The 16,934-nt window shown below is 61.8% G+C and overlaps 1 protein-coding gene across 2 annotated transcripts in view; it reads left to right on the top strand.

Annotated features, from left to right (window-relative positions):
* Positions 1-16,934, top strand: part of BSN (bassoon presynaptic cytomatrix protein) — a 78,831-nt gene that overhangs the window by 57,622 nt on the left and 4,275 nt on the right. The window contains exons 4-11 of one of the 2 annotated variants that reach the window (XR_004425425.1): positions 687-1,133; positions 1,566-8,219; positions 10,481-12,554; positions 12,834-13,648; positions 13,780-13,879; positions 14,407-14,538; positions 14,759-14,813; positions 15,169-15,261. Coding sequence is in view for 1 of the 2 variants with exons in the window: in XM_033131707.1 (XP_032987598.1) it covers positions 687-1,133; positions 1,566-8,219; positions 10,481-12,554; positions 12,834-13,648; positions 13,780-13,879; positions 14,407-14,538; positions 14,759-14,799 (10,263 nt within the window). In the remaining variant the exon portion in view is untranslated. The remainder of the gene's footprint in view (positions 1-686; positions 1,134-1,565; positions 8,220-10,480; positions 12,555-12,833; positions 13,649-13,779; positions 13,880-14,406; positions 14,539-14,758; positions 14,814-15,168; positions 15,262-16,934) is intronic. The other variant, XM_033131707.1, reaches the window with a different exon arrangement.

Raw genomic sequence — 16,934 nt, 5'->3', positions numbered from 1 at the left:
AACAGCCCAGAACCCTGGGGGCAGAAGGGAGCTTCGCTTGTGGGTCTTTGCTGGCCTTAGACAAGGTGACTTGAGCTGGGGGTTGTGAGCAGAAGGGGCTGCTCATGCCCACCCGCACCCCCAAGCAGGGTTTCTCCCAGACAGTCTCCCCTGGCCCCAGGAGTCAGCACCCTCTCTGCACAGCCGTTGCTTGGGAAAGGTGTGGGGAAGGATGGTGTGTGCGACTTGAGAGCTAGAAGGTGGGGAGGGGCCATGCATCCAGGAGGTGCCCCCTTTCTGACACCAGTCCTGGACTGTGGGGCTGTCCACTGCTGGGCGCCATACTAGCCCCCAGGGGCTGTTCACTCCCTGGGTGGGCCCCAGCGCCTCTTGTCCAGACGCTGTGCCGCTTGTAGCCTGCCTGCCCCTATAGTTCTCCTCCCTGTCTGGCTAGGTGGAAAGCTCTCTATGGGGTAAGGAAGGAACCCTTCTTTTGGGTTCATCATTTTAACTCTGTAGATGCAGCTAAAGTATGGGGACGTCTGTCATTTGGGGGCAAAAAGTCTATCAGTCTTTTTCTCCTTATGCCTTTGCTGTCATGCTTTGGAAGATGTCTCTCCTTAAGTTTACAGAAATAGTCACAGAAATATTCTTTGAGTGCTTCATTGTGATTTCACCAACTCTCCTCCCCTCCCATTTCCTTACAGAAAACTGAGTGGCTCTGTCTGAACTGCCAAACTAAGCGGCTACTGGAGGGCAGCCTGGGAGAGCCGACCCCACTACCACTGCCCACCTCACAGCAGCCCCCCGTAGGGGCCCCTCATCGTGTGGCTGGAGCAGCCCCTCTGAAGCAGAAAGGGCCACAGGGGCTGGGCCAGCCATCAGGCCCCCTGCCTGCCAAGGCCAGTCCCCTGCCCACCAAGGCCAGCCCTCAGGCCAAGCCCCTCAGGGCTTCTGAACCCAGCAGGACCCCGAGCAGTGCCCAGGAAAAGAAAACAGGAGTCCCAGCTAAAGCTGAGCCCATGCCGAAACCACCTCCAGAGACTACACTGCCCCCCGGGACCCCTAAAGCAAAGACTGGAGTGCGGAAGACTGAACCTGCCAGGCCTGTCGTCAAGGCCATTCCAGAAGCCCCCAAGGGTGGGGAGGCAGAGGTCAGTCCCATTCATCTTGCAGGGACCCTAGCCCTCAGGTGGGACAGTCTAGGAAAGGGCTTAGCTCTCTGGGGGGCTGGGATGTAGGTCTGGAGCAGACATCTTGGGGTCACAGAGGAGGCAGAGCTGCCTAGATGAGGCCCTAGTGGACCCAGAGCCTGTGAGTTCTAGGCTAGTCCTGAGTCTGGTAGCTTGTTTGATGCTTTTGCTGGATTTTACTATCATTAGATCTAGTAAAGTTTCTTTTTGAGAACTTAGGGCTGCTTGGGGCTCCCATAGAACCTGCAAGTTATCCAAGGCCAGAGAAATAGAGTGGGTGGTGGGCTCTGATCCCCAGGGTGGTGGAGAAACCCTTCCTTAGGGCCCTGGGAGGGGCTCCCTGATCAGTTGTCTGCCGTGGGGAGTCAGTGTCTGCTTCTCACCCTGCTGCAGGAGCTGGTGGGCAAGCCTTACTCTCAGGACCTGTCTCGCAGCCCGCAGAGCCTCAGTGACACAGGCTATTCCTCCGATGGCGTCTCCAGCTCCCAGAGCGAGATCACAGGGGTCGTGCAGCAGGAGGTAGAGCAGCTGGACAGTGCAGGGGTGACAGGGCCACGCCCACCCAGCCCCTCCCAGCTCCACAAGGTAGGGAGCAGCATGCGGCCTTCGCTGCAGGCCCAGGGCCTGGCCCCCAGTGGCGAGCAGAGCAGGCCGCCCTGCAGCAGCAGTGCTGAGGAGCAGAAGCGGCGGCCACACTCCTTGTCCATCATGCCTGAGGCCTTCGACTCTGATGAGGAGCTGGAGGACATCCTGGAGGAAGAGGAAGACTCTCTAGAGTGGGGGCGCCAGAGGGAGCAGCAGGACACGGCCGAGTCCTCAGATGACTTTGGCAGCCAGCTGAGGCATGACTACGTGGAGGACAGCAGTGAGGGTGGCCTGTCCCCTCTCCCCCCGCAGCCCCCAGCCCGAGCAGCAGAAATGACTGATGAGGAGTTCATGCGACGGCAGATACTAGAGATGAGTGCCGAAGAAGACAACCTGGAAGAGGATGACGCGGCCACCTCCAGGCACAGCTTGGCCAGACATGGCACCCAGAAGGGTGGCCCCAGGCCCAGGCCCGAGCCCAGCCAAGAGCCAGCGGCACTGCCCAAGAGGCGCCTGCCCCACAATGCCACCACGGGCTATGAGGAGCTGCTCTCTGAGGGAGGCCCAGCAGAGGCCACGGATGGCACCGGAGCCCTGCAGGGTGGGCTCCGCCGCTTCAAGACCATTGAACTCAATAGCACGGGCAGCTATGGCCACGAGCTGGACCTGAGCCAAGGCCCTGACCCTGGCCTGGACCGGGAGCCTGAGCTGGAGATGGAGAGCCTGACAGGTTCCCCTGAGGACCGCTCCCGCGGAGAGCACTCCTCCACGCTGCCAGCCTCCACGCCCAGCTACACGTCAGGTACCTCTCCCACCTCCCTGTCCTCACTGGAAGAGGACAGCGACAGCAGCCCCAGCCGCCGGCAACGTCTGGAAGAAGCCAAGCAGCAGCGCAAGGCCCGGCACCGCTCCCACGGGCCCCTGCTGCCCACCATCGAGGACTCCTCCGAGGAGGAGGAGCTGCGGGAGGAAGAGGAGCTGCTACGTGAGCAGGAGAAAATGCGGGAGGTGGAGCAGCAGCGCATCCGCAGCACAGCCCGTAAGACCCGAAGGGACAAGGAGGAGCTGCGGGCCCAGCGGCGGCGAGAGCGCTCCAAGACCCCACCCAGCAACCTGTCGCCCATCGAGGACGCCTCCCCCACAGAGGAGCTGCGGCAGGCAGCCGAGATGGAGGAGCTCCACCGCTCCTCCTGCTCCGAGTACTCGCCCTCGCCCTCCCTGGACTCGGAGGCTGAGGCCCTGGACGGGGGGCCCAGCCGGCTCTATAAGTCGGGCAGTGAGTACAGCCTGCCCACCTTCATGTCCCTCTACTCACCCACGGAGACACCCTTGGGCAGCTCCACCACTCCCAGCTCGGGCCGGCCCCTCAAGAGTGCTGAGGAGGCCTATGAGGAGATGATGCGAAAGGCTGAGCTGCTCCAGCGGCAACAGGGCCAGGCAGCGGGGGGCCGGGGGCCCCATGGTGGCCCCTCGCAGCCCATAGGCCCCCGGGGCCAGGGTTCCTTTGAATACCAGGACCCCTCAGAGCACGACTATGGCAGGGCTGCTCAGCCTGCATCACAGGGCACGCCAGCTGCCCTGGAAGCAGCTGTGTATGAGGAGATCCTCCAGACGTCACAGAGCATTGCCCGCATGCGTCAGGCCTCCTCACGGGACCTGGCCTTTGCTGAGGACAAGAAGAAGGAGAAGCAGTTTCTGAACGCCGAGAGTGCGTACATGGACCCAATGAAACAAAATGGTGGCCCACTTACCCCTGGCACCAGCCCCACGCAGCTTGCCGCCCCTGTGTCCTTCTCCCCCTCTCCCTCTACCTCCTCAGACAGCAGTGGGGGCCGAGTCATTCCTGATGTCCGTGTTACTCAGCATTTTGCAAAGGAGTCTCAAGACCCCCTCAAGCTTCACAGCTCTCCTGCCTCCCCCAGCTCCGCCTCCAAGGAGGTCAGCATACCCTTTTCCCAGGGCCCTGGGACCCCAGCCACCACAGCTGTGGCTCCTTGTCCGTCTGGCCTGCCAAGAGGGTATATGACTCCGACGTCCCCAGCTGGCTCTGAGCGCAGCCCTTCACCATCTTCCACAGCCCACAGCTACGGACAGAGCCCAACCACTGCAAACTATGGGTCCCAGACTGAGGAGCAGCCTCAGGTCCCCAGTGGCCCTGCTGCCCGCGGACGGGCTGCCAGAGAAGAGCCCCTGAGTGTGAGTGATGGCAAGAGCAGCACTCCCCAGCCCTCCCAGGGATATTCCTACTTTGCCGGCTCCAGCCCACCTCTCTCCCCGTCTTCTCCCTCAGAGAGTCCCACATTCTCCCCTGGCAAGCTGGGCCCAAGGGCCACAGCAGAGTTCTCTACACAGACGCCAAGCCCAACCCCTGCCTCGGACAGGCCACGGAGCCCTGGTGCCCCAACCTCGACCTCCATGGTGGCTCAGGGCACACAAACACCACACCGACCCAGCACGCCTCGCCTGGTATGGCAGCAGCCCTCTCAGGAGGCCCCTGTTATGGTCATCACACTGGCATCAGATGCCTCCAGCCAGACCAGGATGGTACATGCCAGTGCCTCCACCTCCCCAGTGTGCTCACCCACTGACACCCAGCCCACCACCCACAGCTACAGCCAGACAACGCCTCCAAGTGGGTCTCAGCTGCCCTCAGAGCCTCCTGGGCCAGCTGGCTTCCCGCGGGCACCCAGTGCTGGTGCAGATGGGCCTCTGGCACTGTATGGCTGGGGCGCCCTCCCTGCCGAGAACATCTCCCTTTGCCGGATCTCCTCCGTCCCTGGAACGTCTAGGGTCGAGCCAGGCCCCAGGCCCCCTGGCAGTGCCGTGGTAGACCTTCGCACGGCTGTCAAACCCACACCCATCATCCTCACCGACCAGGGCATAGACCTGACCTCTCTTGCTGTGGAAGCAAGGAAGTACGGCCTTGCCCTGGATCCAGCCCCAGGACGGCAGTCGACCGCTGTACAGCCTTTGGTTATCAACCTCAACGCCCAGGAGCAGACCCATGCCTTCCTCAGCACCGCCACCACCGTGAGCATCACCATGGCCTCATCTGTGCTCATGGCGCAGCCAAAGCAGCCTGTGGTCTATGGAGACCCATTCCAGAGCCGGCTTGACTTTGGCCAGGGTGCGGGTAGCCCCGTGTGCCTGGCCCAGGTCAAGCAGGTAGAGCAGTCTGTTCAGACAGCCCCGTACCGAGGCGGGCCCCGGGGAAGACCCAGGGAGCCCAAGTTTGCCAGGTATAACCTGCCCAATCAAGTAGCACCTCTGGCCAGAAGGGATGTTTTGATCACTCAGATGGGCAGTGTCCAGAGTGTTGGCCTCAAGTCAGGCCTGGTACCAGAGCCCGGTGCCGAACCTCACCGGGCTGCCCCAGCAGAGTTACGGTCTCATGCTCTGCCGGGTGCCAGGAAGCCACACACGGTGCTGGTACAGATGGGAGAGGGCACGGCAGGCACTGTGACCACACTGCTCCCAGAGGAGCCCGCGGGTGCCCTGGACCTCACCGGGATGAGGCCTGAGAGCCAACTGGCATGCTGTGACATGGTCTACAAGTTCCCCTTTGGCAGTAGCTGCACAGGCACCTTCCATCCCGCCCCCAGCGCACCTGAGAAGAGTGTGGTAGATGTTGCCCCACCCGGCCAAACCAATGGCCCCTTCTACAATCCCCAGGACCCTGAGCCTCCCGAGCCTCCCACCTACCGGGCACAGGGGGTAGTGCCTGAGGAGCAGAGGCCCTGCCCACAGGGCCTCCCAGGCAGGCTATACTCCTCCATGTCTGACACCAATTTGGCTGAGGCTGGCCTCAACTACCATGCCCACAGATTGGGGCAGCTCTTCCAGGGCCCTGGACGAGACTCGGCTGTGGACCTGAGCTCGCTGAAGCAATCCTACAACCTGGGCTTTGCGGACGGACGCTACGTTGGGCAGGGCTTGCAGTATGGCTCATTCACAGACCTGCGTCATCCCACAGACCTTTTGACTCACCCACTTCCCATGCGGCGCTACAGCTCAGTATCAAACATCTACTCTGACCACAGGTATGGCCCACGGGGAGATGCAGCTGGCTTCCAGGAGGCCAGCCTGGCCCAGTACAGTGCCACCACAGCCCGTGAGATCAGCCGCATGTGCGCGGCCCTCAATTCCATGGACCAGTATGGAGGGCGGCATGGCAGTGGTGGTGGTGGTGGCCCCGACCTCATGCAGTATCAGCCCCAGCCTGGGCCTGGGCTCAGTGCCCCGCAGGGTCTGGCTCCCCTCAGACCTGGCCTTCTTGGGAACCCCACCTTCCCGGAGGGCCACCCAAGTCCTGGGACCCTGGCCCAGTACCGGCCTACGGCAGCCCAGGGAGCAGCAGTCAGACAGCTGCTGCCATCCACAGCCACCGTGCGTGCAGCCGATGGCATGATCTACTCGACTATCAACACCCCAATTGCTGCAACACTGCCCATCACCACCCAGCCCGGCTCAGTACTGCGGCCTATGGTGCGCGGTGGCCTGTACAGGCCTTACGGATCTGGTGGGATCACAGCCGTGCCGCTCACCAGCCTGACACGCATGCCCATGATTGCCCCCCGGGTACCTCTCGGGCCCACAGGGCTATACCGATATCCTGTACCAAGTAGATTCCCCACTGCTTCCAGCATTCCACCTGCTGAGGGTCCTGTCTACCTGGGGAAACCTGCTGCTGCCAAGGTGCCAGGGGTTGGGGGCCCACCAAGGCCAGAGCTGCCAGCAGGGGCGGCTCGGGAAGAGCATCTGTCCACAGCCACCCCTGCTGCTGCCAAGGAGGCTGGAGCAGCCCCAGCCCCCCTGGTTGGCCAGAAGCCACCAGTAGATGCTGCTCCTGGGGGCGGCAGTGGGGCCCTCAGCCGGCCAGGGCTTGACAAGGAGGAAGCATCGCAGGAGGAGAGGCAGCGGAAGCAGCAGGAGCAGCTGCTGCAGCTGGAGCGGGAGCGGGTAGAGCTGGAGAAGCTGCGGCAGCTGCGGCTACAGGAGGAGCTAGAGAGGGAGCGCGTGGAGCTGCAGAGGCACCGGGAGGAAGAGCAGCTTCTGGTGCAGCGGGAGCTGCAAGAGCTGCAGACCATCAAGCACCACGTGCTGCAGCAGCAGCAGGAGGAACGCCAGGCCCAGTTTGCACTGCAGCGGGAGCAGCTGGCACAGCAGCGTCTGCAGCTGGAGCAGATCCAGCAGCTTCAGCAGCAGCTACAGCATCAACTGGAGGAGCAGAAGCAGCGGCAGAAAGCCCCCTTCCCTGTGGCCTGTGAGGGACCTGGCCGAGGGCCTCCCCCAGCAGCCACTGAACTGGCTCAGAATGGCCAGTACTGGCCGCCCCTGACCCATGCGGCCTTCATTGCCATGGCAGGGCCTGAGGGGCCCGGGCAGCCTCGGGAGCCCGTGCTGCACCGCGGTCTCCCCAGCTCTGCCTCGGACATGTCGCTGCAGACTGAGGAGCAGTGGGAGGGAAGCCGCGGTGGCCTCAAGAAGCGGCACTCGATGCCACGCCTGCGGGACGCCTGCGAGCCAGAGTCGGGGCCAGAGCCCTGCATGGTCAAGAGGATTGCGGACACCAGCGTGCAGACGGACGATGAGGATGGGGAGGGCCGCTACTTCCTGTCCCGGCGGCGCCGGACACGGCGGAGCGCTGACTGCAGTGTACAGACAGACGACGAAGACAGCGCTGAGTGGGAGCAGCCAGTGCGCCGCCGCCGGTCCCGTCTTTCCCGCCACTCAGACTCCGGCTCGGACAGCAAGCATGAAGCGATCGCCTCGTCGTCCACTGCCACCGCCGCTGCGAGGGCCATGAGCAGCGTGGCCATCCAGACTATCAGTGACTGCTCTGTGCAGACGGAGCCCGACCAGCTGCCCAGGGTCTCTCCAGCCATCCACATCACAGCTGCTACGGATCCCAAGGTGGAGATCGTCAGGTACATCTCGGCACCAGAGAAGACTGGGCACGGGGAGAGCCTGGCCTGCCAGACGGAGCCGGATGGGCAGGCCCAGGGGGTGGCTGGGCCGCAGCTTGTAGGGCCAGCCGCCATCAGCCCCTACCTGCCTGGCATCCAGATCGTCACTCCAGGGCCCCTGGGCAGATTCGAAAAAAAGAAGCCGGATCCCCTGGAAATTGGATACCAGGCCCACCTGCCCCCGGAGTCCCTCTCACAGCTTGTGAGCCGCCAGCCTCCCAAGTCCCCCCAGGTCCTCTACTCACCAGTCTCACCCCTGTCCCCACACCGGCTCCTGGATGCCTCCTTTGCTTCCAGTGAGAGGCTGAACAAGGCTCACGTGAGTCCCCAGAAGCACTTCGCGGCTGACAGCGCTCTCCGCCAGCAGACGCTGCCTCGCCCCATGAAGACCCTGCAGCGGTCCTTGTCTGACCCTAAGCCCCTCAGCCCCACCGCCGAGGAGTCTGCCAAAGAGAGGTTCTCCCTCTACCAGCACCAGGGGGGACTGGGTAGCCAGGTATGGGCACAGGGACTGGTCCAGGGTGGGACAGGGGTCTCTGCCTAGCCTGGGGGGACCCCCAGGGAGGGGCTTCTCCTGGGGTGGGAGTGGAGTCACCTCCAGCTCCAGAGGCCCAGAGAAAGGAGTCAAGGACAAAACCTTCCTCGATGCATATCTGGTAGAGCCTGCAGCCTGGCAAGGACATCCTAGGCAAATACACACTCACACGTGGGCCCCCAGCCATCATCCAGACACCACTAGAAACTTCAGCCTCTCCTTAGCATTGCTTCTTCATGGCCCATAGCTAGTCCAGCCCCTGCCACCGCCCCCTTCAGGCCTCCTTAGCTCTCCCCTCCAGTCTGGGTCCCTCCCACTCAACCTCTCCTATGGATGTTTCCTGAGAAAATCAGCCACATGGACCTGTCTGGACTACTCCCCACTCCCCAGCCCTGGCCTGGCTTCCGTTGCCTCATAGGAAGCCCGAGCCCGTTGGCCTAGCATTCAAACCCCTCCAATGGCTGCAGCATGCTCTCTGCCGTGTCGTGTTCCCTGCCCCTATCTGGCCCTCAGTAAATCTGTTTACACACCTGTCTGCTCCCCTAGACAGGGGCTCCGGGAGCATAAACTTTCCTTATCTGTGGCTTTAGTTGCCAATGATGTCCTGGGACTGTGAGAGACGGCTTGCCATGGGCTGCCATAGAGGGGAAGATGGGGGTGGCGAGGGCCTAACGCCCAGGGCTTTGAGTGCCAGGCTGAAGAGGGTGGGCCTTTTCTGAAGGAACCTTGGAGCCTCTGGAGGTTTTAGGCAGGTGAGACAGGACAAGATGGGTATCTTAGAAAGCTTCCTGGACAGAGTGTGGGCATATGGGCTGAAGGGAGAGACTGCACAGTGGCCCTGGGGAGGGGGTAAGAGCTGGAAGCATCATGAGACATATTTGTCCGTTCCCTGGGCATGATGCAAGAGGAGAGGGACTGGGCCTCGTGGTGGGGTTGTGGAGGTGATGTGCCTGGGGAGTGGAAAGCCCTGGGGTATGCAGGCCAGAGGGGGTAGGGTGGGCTCAGGAGTCTGGGCTGGCAGTGAGGGCCGGTCAGAGAGGGGCAGGTGGTCTGGCTCCAGGCTAGGGTGGACACAGAGATCCCATGGGCTGGCCGTGTGGGGCCACGCCATGATGGGCACTCATGGTGTGTAGCCACGAAAACAGGAGATGGACAACAGAGTCAGGAATTCAAAAAGTGAAATTTATTCCATTAAAGGCCTACCCTTCATTCTGAGGTTTTGGGGTACACTATCATTTCCTTTATGACATATGGTGAGAGTAGGTGGGAGGCTTTTATGTAGTTTCTTGGCAAGGTAAAATGTCAGAAGCTCGATGTCAGTCCCCAGTATATTTGGGGGATTTGGTTGGTCCATAAAAGCCCAGAAGCCTGGGGCATTCTGGGAAAGCTACAAGCTAGAGACCAAGGGAGGATCCAGAGCAAACCTGCTGGCAGTGGAAGCATTGGCCTGGGTGAGGAGGGCCACGTTAGGGAGCCTTGACCAGGAGCCATGCAGCAGGAGACAGGGCCGCAGAGGACCTAACGGAGCACTGGCAGCCCCGAGAGTGATGGGCTGACAGGGCTGTGGAGGGAGCTGGGGGCCTGGCCGAGCGCGGAGCCCGGAGGGTGTGGCAGGCGGTGGTGCAGGGCAGCTGGAGGGGGAGAGTGGGCAGGTGGCTGAGTTGCATGTCACTTTAGAGAGGAATAGGTCAGGAGGCAGAAAAAGACCCAGAGCCTGCAGCAACTGTCATACGGTCAGCATGTGCCCCTTCCTTATCCCTAGGGAGCCTGGTGGACCCAGGACCAACTCCACTCCAGTCCACGGCCCTGCATGGCCCTAGGCCCCCACCAGCTGCTAGGACCCAAACCCAGAGCCACACCTGTACTCACCTCATCTCAGTACACTCAGTGGGAGGTAGAAGTCGCAAGCCCATTGGACATGTACGAGGGTTCTCAGAGCCAGGCCAGTAGTAGAGACCAGCTGAGGAGCATCTGCTCCTTCCCTGCCCTCTTGCTGCCCAGAGCAATGGGAAGGAGAAGGCCCGTAAAATGATCACAGGCCACTGGTGATCTCCAAGGCCAGCGGGTGGGCATGGCAGACCTTGAGGCTGCCTGGTGAATCAGGGCACCAACAGTCTGGAGCCCAGCCCCTGCCCCAGCCCAAGCCAGGGCTCTTCCACCCTGCGCCCTGCCAAGCCACCCACACCTTGGGTCTCAGTGCCCCGCCCTTCCCTCTGTCTCAGGTGTCGGCGCTGCCACCCAACGGCCTGGTCCGCAAGGTGAAGCGGACACTGCCCAGCCCCCCTCCAGAGGAGGCTCATCTGCCCCTGGCTGGCCAGCCCCCCCCACAGCTGTATGCAGCCAGCCTGCTGCAGCGTGGGCTGGCGGGGCCCACCGCTGTCCCTGCCACCAAGGCCAGTCTGCTCCGGGAGCTGGACCGGGACCTGCGGCTGGTGGAGCACGAATCCACCAAGCTGCGCAAGAAGCAGGCAGAGCTGGATGAAGAGGAGAAGGAGATCGACGCCAAGCTCAAGTACCTGGAGCTGGGTATCACACAGCGCAAAGAGTCTTTGGCCAAAGACCGGGGTGGCCGTGACTACCCACCCTTGCGTGGTCTCGGCGAACATCGTGACTACCTATCGGACAGTGAACTCAACCAGCTGCGGCTCCAGGGCTGTGCCACTCCTGCAGGCCCATATGCAGACTTCCCTGTCACGGCCGCTCCCACCACCAACTCCGGCCCCACTGCCTTCCAGCAGCCCCGGTTCCCACCTCCGGCCCCACAGTACACTGCAGGCAGCGGTGGGCCAACTCCAAATGGATTCCTAACCCACCAAGCACCCACCTACCCTGGCCCCAGCACGTACCCAGCACCTGCCTTTCCTCCTGGCACCAGTTATCCAGCGGAGCCTGGCTTGGCAAGCCAGCAGGCTTTCCGTCCCACAGGCCATTATGCAGCCCAAACACCCATGCCAACCACACAGAGCACCCTTTTCCCAGTCCCGGCCGATAGCCGCGCCCCCCACCAGAAGCCACGCCAGACATCACTAGCTGACTTGGAGCAGAAGGTGCCCACCAACTATGAGGTGATCGCCAGCCCTGTGGTGGCCATGTCTTCAGCCCCATCTGAAACGAGCTACAGTGGCCCAGCGGTAAGCAGCAGCTATGAGCAAGGCAAGGCCCCTGAGCTGCCTCGGGCCAGTGACCGCGGCAGCATGAGTCTGAGCCCGGCCCCCACCTATCCCTCTGACTCACACTACACCAGCCTGGAGCAGAATGTCCCTCGGAATTATGTGATGATCGATGACATCAGTGAGCTGACAAAGGACAGCACCTCCACTGCCCCTGATAGCCAGCGACTGGAGCCCCTGGGGCCAAGCGGCAGTGGGCGTCCTGGGAAAGAGCCCGGAGAAGCAGGTGTCCTGGAGGGGCCTGCACTGCCCTGCTGCTACACCCGAGGGGAGGAAGAATCCGAGGAGGACTCTTATGACCCCCGTGGGAAGAGCAGCCATCACCGGAGCGTGGAGAGTGACAGCCGACCAGCCAGCGCCCACTACTACAGTGACAGCGACTACCGCCACGGGGCTCGAGCTGAGAAGTACGGTCCCGGCCCCATGGGCCCCAAGCATCCTTCCAAGAGCCTAGCCCCAGCTGCCATCTCCTCAAAGCGCAGCAAGCACCGGAAGCAGGGCATGGAGCAAAAGATCTCCAAGTTCTCGCCTATTGAAGAAGCCAAGGATGTGGAATCGGACCTGGCCTCCTACCCCTCCCCTGCGGTCAGCAGCGGCCTGGCCTCTCGGGGCAGGAAGTTCCAGGACGAAATCACCTACGGGCTCAAGAAGAACGTGTATGAGCAACAGAGATACTACGGGGTGTCCAGCCGGGACCAGGTGGAGGAGGACGACCGCATGTACAGTGGAAGCAGCCGGTCCCGGGTGGCATCTGCATACAGTGGGGAGAAGCTGTCCAGCCATGACTTCGGTGGCCGGGGCAAGGGGTATGAGCGGGAACGGGAGACTGTGGAGCGGCTTCAAAAAGTGGGCCCCAAGCCCTCATCCCTGAGCATGGCCCATGGTCGGGCCCGACCCCCCATGCGGAGCCAGGCCTCTGAAGAAGAGAGCCCTGTCAGCCCCTTGGGACGGCCCCGCCCCGCCGGGGGCACCCTCCCTCCGGGGGACACCTGCCCACAGTTCTGCTCCAGCCACTCCATGCCTGACGTCCAGGAGCACGTCAAGGATGGACCGCGGGCCCACACATACAAGCGTGAGGAGGGCTACATCCTGGACGACTCCCACTGCGTAGTTTCCGACAGCGAAGGTAATGGCAGCTGGGGGTGATTTGTGCAGACACCCAGCACCTGGGGGGCCTACCCGCCCATGGGGCCCTGAGCCCCGAGATGGCTCATTGGGCCCTGCCACAGGCTGCCCTTCTTGCCTCTCCACCCACGCCCTGGCCCTGGTTGTGGGAGGGTGGGCTGGGGCCCAGCGTCGTGCTTGTGGCTGTGGCACCCACTCTGGTTTCCTTGCATGGCTTCCGCTGGGCCTCCCCCTGCGGCCAAGCCAGGGGTTGATGGTGTTCTGTTTTTGGTCTCTGAAGCATATCACCTGGGCCAGGAGGAGACAGACTGGTTTGATAAGCCCCGGGATGCCCGCTCTGACCGATTCAGGCACCATGGGGGCCACGCAGTCTCCTCCTCCTCCCAGAAGCGAGGCCCTGCCAGGCACAGCTACCACGACTACAATGAGCCCCCCGAAGAAGGCCTGTGGCCACATGATGAGGGTGGCCCAGGCCGACACACCTCAGCCAAGGAACACCGGCACCACAGCGACCACGGGCGGCACTCAGGCCGCCATGCTGGCGAGGAGCCGGGCCGGCGTGCTGCCAAACCACATGTTCGGGACCTGGGTCGCCATGAGGCCCGGCCTCACCCTCAGCCCAGCCCGGCCCCGGCCATGCAGAAGAAGGGTCAGCCTGGGTACCCCAGCCCCGCTGAATACTCACAGCCATCCCGTGTCCCATCAGCATACCATCATGCCTCTGACAGCAAGAAGGGCTCCCGGCAGGCCCATTCGGGGTCCGCTGCACTGCAGCCAAAGCCAGAACCCCAGCCGCAGCCACAGCCACAGGGCCGGCAGGCACCACCAGGGCCGCAGCAGTCACAGCCGCCACCATCCAGGCAGACACCCTCAGCACCATCATCGCGCCAGCCGCAGACACAGCAGCAGCAGCAGCAGCAGCAGCAGCAGCAGCCAGGTCACGGGCTACAGCACCCCCAGCAGACGCCGTCGCAGGCTCGGCTGCAGCAGCAGGGCCAGCCAACTGCACGGGGCCCGGCCCCTGCTGCCAGCCAGCCAGCAGGGAAGCCTCAGCCAGGCCCCGCAACAGCCACAGGCCCCCAGCCAGCTGGACCGGTAAGTGGGGCTCCCATGCAGGGATGCTAGCCAGGGCGGGTGCTGTGGCTGCAGCTTGGACATCCCCTTGGTCCCAGGCTGGGCGTGGGCAGAGTCCCACGTGGTGTCTCAGCTATGGTTCTGTGTTGCAGCCACGGGCAGAGCAGACAAACGGCTCTAAGGGGGCAGCCAAAGCACCCCAGCAGGGGAGGCCTCCTCAGGCCCAGCCACCAGCAGGACCTGGACCGGCAGGTGAGCCTACCCTTGGGGGCCCTTGGCTATGACCCACAGAACACGGGCTGCCCTCTCCCTACACCCACCCAGCCCTGAGCTCCCCAACACTGCACGCCCTCACTGTTCCTTGAGAAGGTGCCCAGTGGCCTGTAACTCTCCCCAGCAGCAAATGAGCCTGGGGTTCGAATGAGCAATGGAGTCACCAGCCCTGGGGCCGCAGGGCCCAGACAGCTCTGGGCAGGGAAACTGGAAGCACCGGGCCAGGACCGTAACTTCTTCCTCTCACCCTCCTTCCCCTTCGCTCTTCTGACTTTTCATCCTCCTCTGCCTTTTCCTCCTTTACCTTCTTCAACTTCCTTTTTTTTCTGCTTCTTCCCACCCCTTTTATCCCTGTTCTTATCTTCTTCTCTTTATTCCTCTATCCTCCTCCTTAGCTTTCCCCCCTCATGGGGTCCCTGTGTTCAGAGTCCCTCGTGGCTACTCTCCTACTCAGAGCCTGAAGAGCCAGGCAAGCTTGGCTCATGATGGTGGTTTCTTTCCCCCAGGTGTGAAGGCTGGAGCTAGGCCCGGAGGGACCCCAGGGGCTCCTGCTGGCCAGCCAGGTGCCGAGGGGGAGAGTGTTCTCTCCAAGATCCTCCCTGGGGGGGCAGCAGAGCAGGCCGGCAAGCTGACGGAAGGTAAGCATTGCCCACAGCCAGGTCGGCGGTGGGCGGCCGTGGCAGAGATGGGGGCTGGGGAATGACTCCAGGCTCAGTCACCAGGCCCAGGCCAGCCCGGTGGGTCTCGGGGTGAAGCCGGCCCCTCGGGCTGAGCTTGGCTCCACTGTGCCCAATGCCCCTGACTAGGAGGGAGTCCGGCTCAGTTTCCTAATGTCTCTCTCCTTTTTCTATGTCACAGCCGTCTCTGCTTTTGGCAAAAAATTCTCCTCATTCTGGTGACCATGCCCTGTAGGGTGAGTATGAGCTACCTGTGCCCAGCCTCCCCCAGGAAAGGCCTGAGGCTCTCACGTGGGGGCCTCTAAGTCCTGAGGGGTCCTCTGGGAGGAGTCTGGTCTTCAGTGGCATGTGATGTGGCCAAAGCTGCAATGTCGTCTCCTATGAGTGTGGGAGAAGGAAAAGGAGGGACCCGGGGCACATGGGGCCAACTCAGGAGAGGTCCCCAGCAAGGGAAGCCAGGGCCCCCATCCCCTTGTGCTTCTCTACCACCCCTGGCCCCCACAGGGCTCTCACAGCTATGAGTCGGCATTAGGTTGGGGTGGGGGCCTGGCATGCAGCTCCCCCAACCCTCATCTGTAAATGCCCCCACAGGCTCCTAAAGAGATGAAAGGAGACGATATCGTTGCTGTGGAAAAATCTCTGGAGTCAGAGGCCTGGGCACAGCTCTGGACTCTGCGTATAACAGTGAGTGTCAGGACCAGGGCGGGCTGGGGCAGAGGAGAGCGTGAAGGGCCAAGGCCTGGCCGAGCAGACCTACCCAGTTCCCACTAGTGAACTATGAAGGGCCTGGGGGCCTTCCATCAGCTGTGACGGGCCCAGCAGCTACCTGGAAGGCAGACTCCTGGGCCTGAAGTCAAGACACAGTTGGCTTCACAAGCTGAGCTCGTGACCCTCAAAAAGGAAGAGCAGAATGAGTAGAGAGGCAGACAGGAAAGGGACAGAGAGCAAAAGGTGGTCACCGGGAGAGGAAATCTCCGCCCCAGACCAGCTCAGCCCAGGGAGAGAGTGGAAGGGCCTCAGGTTGGTAGCCCTGGCTCTGTCTAGGCTGCGGTCACCAAGGCAGGATGCAGCGCCGCCTTCTGGAGTCTTCTCGGGCGTGGCCCCACCTCTGTGCGAGGAGGAGGAGGTATATCATCAGGGATGGTGGAGACGGTGGCCTTGCTGTGGTGCTGCTCTGTGCACAGCCAGGGACCAACTCCTAACATCCCATAGCCTTGGGGCCCTCCTCCTCCCTCCTTTGCCTCTTCTCAGGTTAAGAGTACAGAGGTTTGGGTGCTTCTTGTGGTGGGTAGGCATGTGTGTGGCAAGGCCAAGTGGCCGGCAAGCAAATCAGAAGGGAGCCCTGCAGCCAGGCCCGCTGGTGAAAAGGAGCTGGGGGTAGTGTCAAAAAGGCTGCCAGTCTCTGGAGGAACACTGGGGACACTGGAAGACTGGGGACCAGTCTTCCATGCACTTACTCATTTATTCCACAAATGGTTTGTCAAGCCCTACGCTAGGGGCTAGGTCCTGTTCCAGGTGCTGGGGATAGATACAGCAGGTAATGAAACCAAGTCCCTGCCCTCCAAAGCTGACAGTCTATTGAGGGGGACAGAGAATAAGTTAAAAAATAAAAATTAGATTCAGAAGGTAATTTCTGAAGGTTTAAGTGCTATGAAGCCCATGAAGCAGGGCTGTGGAGCAGAGGGGTCTGCTCTAGAGAAGTGGCCAGTGTGAGGTAAGGCTTGAGGGAGGAGAAGAGGCTGCTGTGGGATGTGCCCAGGTGAGCGCGCAGCACAGCCGGAAGGAGTCAGGGGTGAAGTCTGAGGGGGCGGGAGCCGAGGGGTGGGCTTTGTAGGCCAAAGTAAAGAGCCTGGAACTTATTCTAATTTCAGTAGCCACAGTGCAGCACCCCCAGTGTTCTTCCTGCCTTCACCCCATGACAGCAGGCTCCCTGCCGCTTTCCTGCTCAGCCGGATGTTTCCTCGGAGTTGCCCTGGAACAGCTGTCAATCAGAAGTTGTGCTGAGGGGAGGGGCAGCCCATGGCCAGGTTCATGGCAGTACCTGAACTACGGTTTAGGGCCGGGCTCCATCATTGGGGAAGGAAAGGAACCACGTGCATGGCTTTGTTCTGGGTTCTGCCATACGACATGAGTGTGCCACTAGACCACTAACCTTGTAGTTGAAGGAATCTCCTTGAAGGAATCTCCCTCTAGTTCTGGCATTTGGCTTACGATTGGGCCAAGTAAGCAATGCTTCTGTGAGTGTCTTTTACGGCAATTTCACACGTGGGCTGGGAGAGGCTTGCCATTTTAAAGACGGAATCCCCTTAAGCAAAACAAAAAGCAACTTGTGTTATATTAACGTCTCTTCTCTATGG

The sequence above is a fragment of the Rhinolophus ferrumequinum genome, chromosome 17, assembly GCF_004115265.2.
Source record: "Rhinolophus ferrumequinum isolate MPI-CBG mRhiFer1 chromosome 17, mRhiFer1_v1.p, whole genome shotgun sequence".
NCBI lineage: Eukaryota > Metazoa > Chordata > Mammalia > Chiroptera > Rhinolophidae > Rhinolophus > Rhinolophus ferrumequinum.
This window is presented reverse-complemented; position numbering and strand designations above follow the sequence as displayed.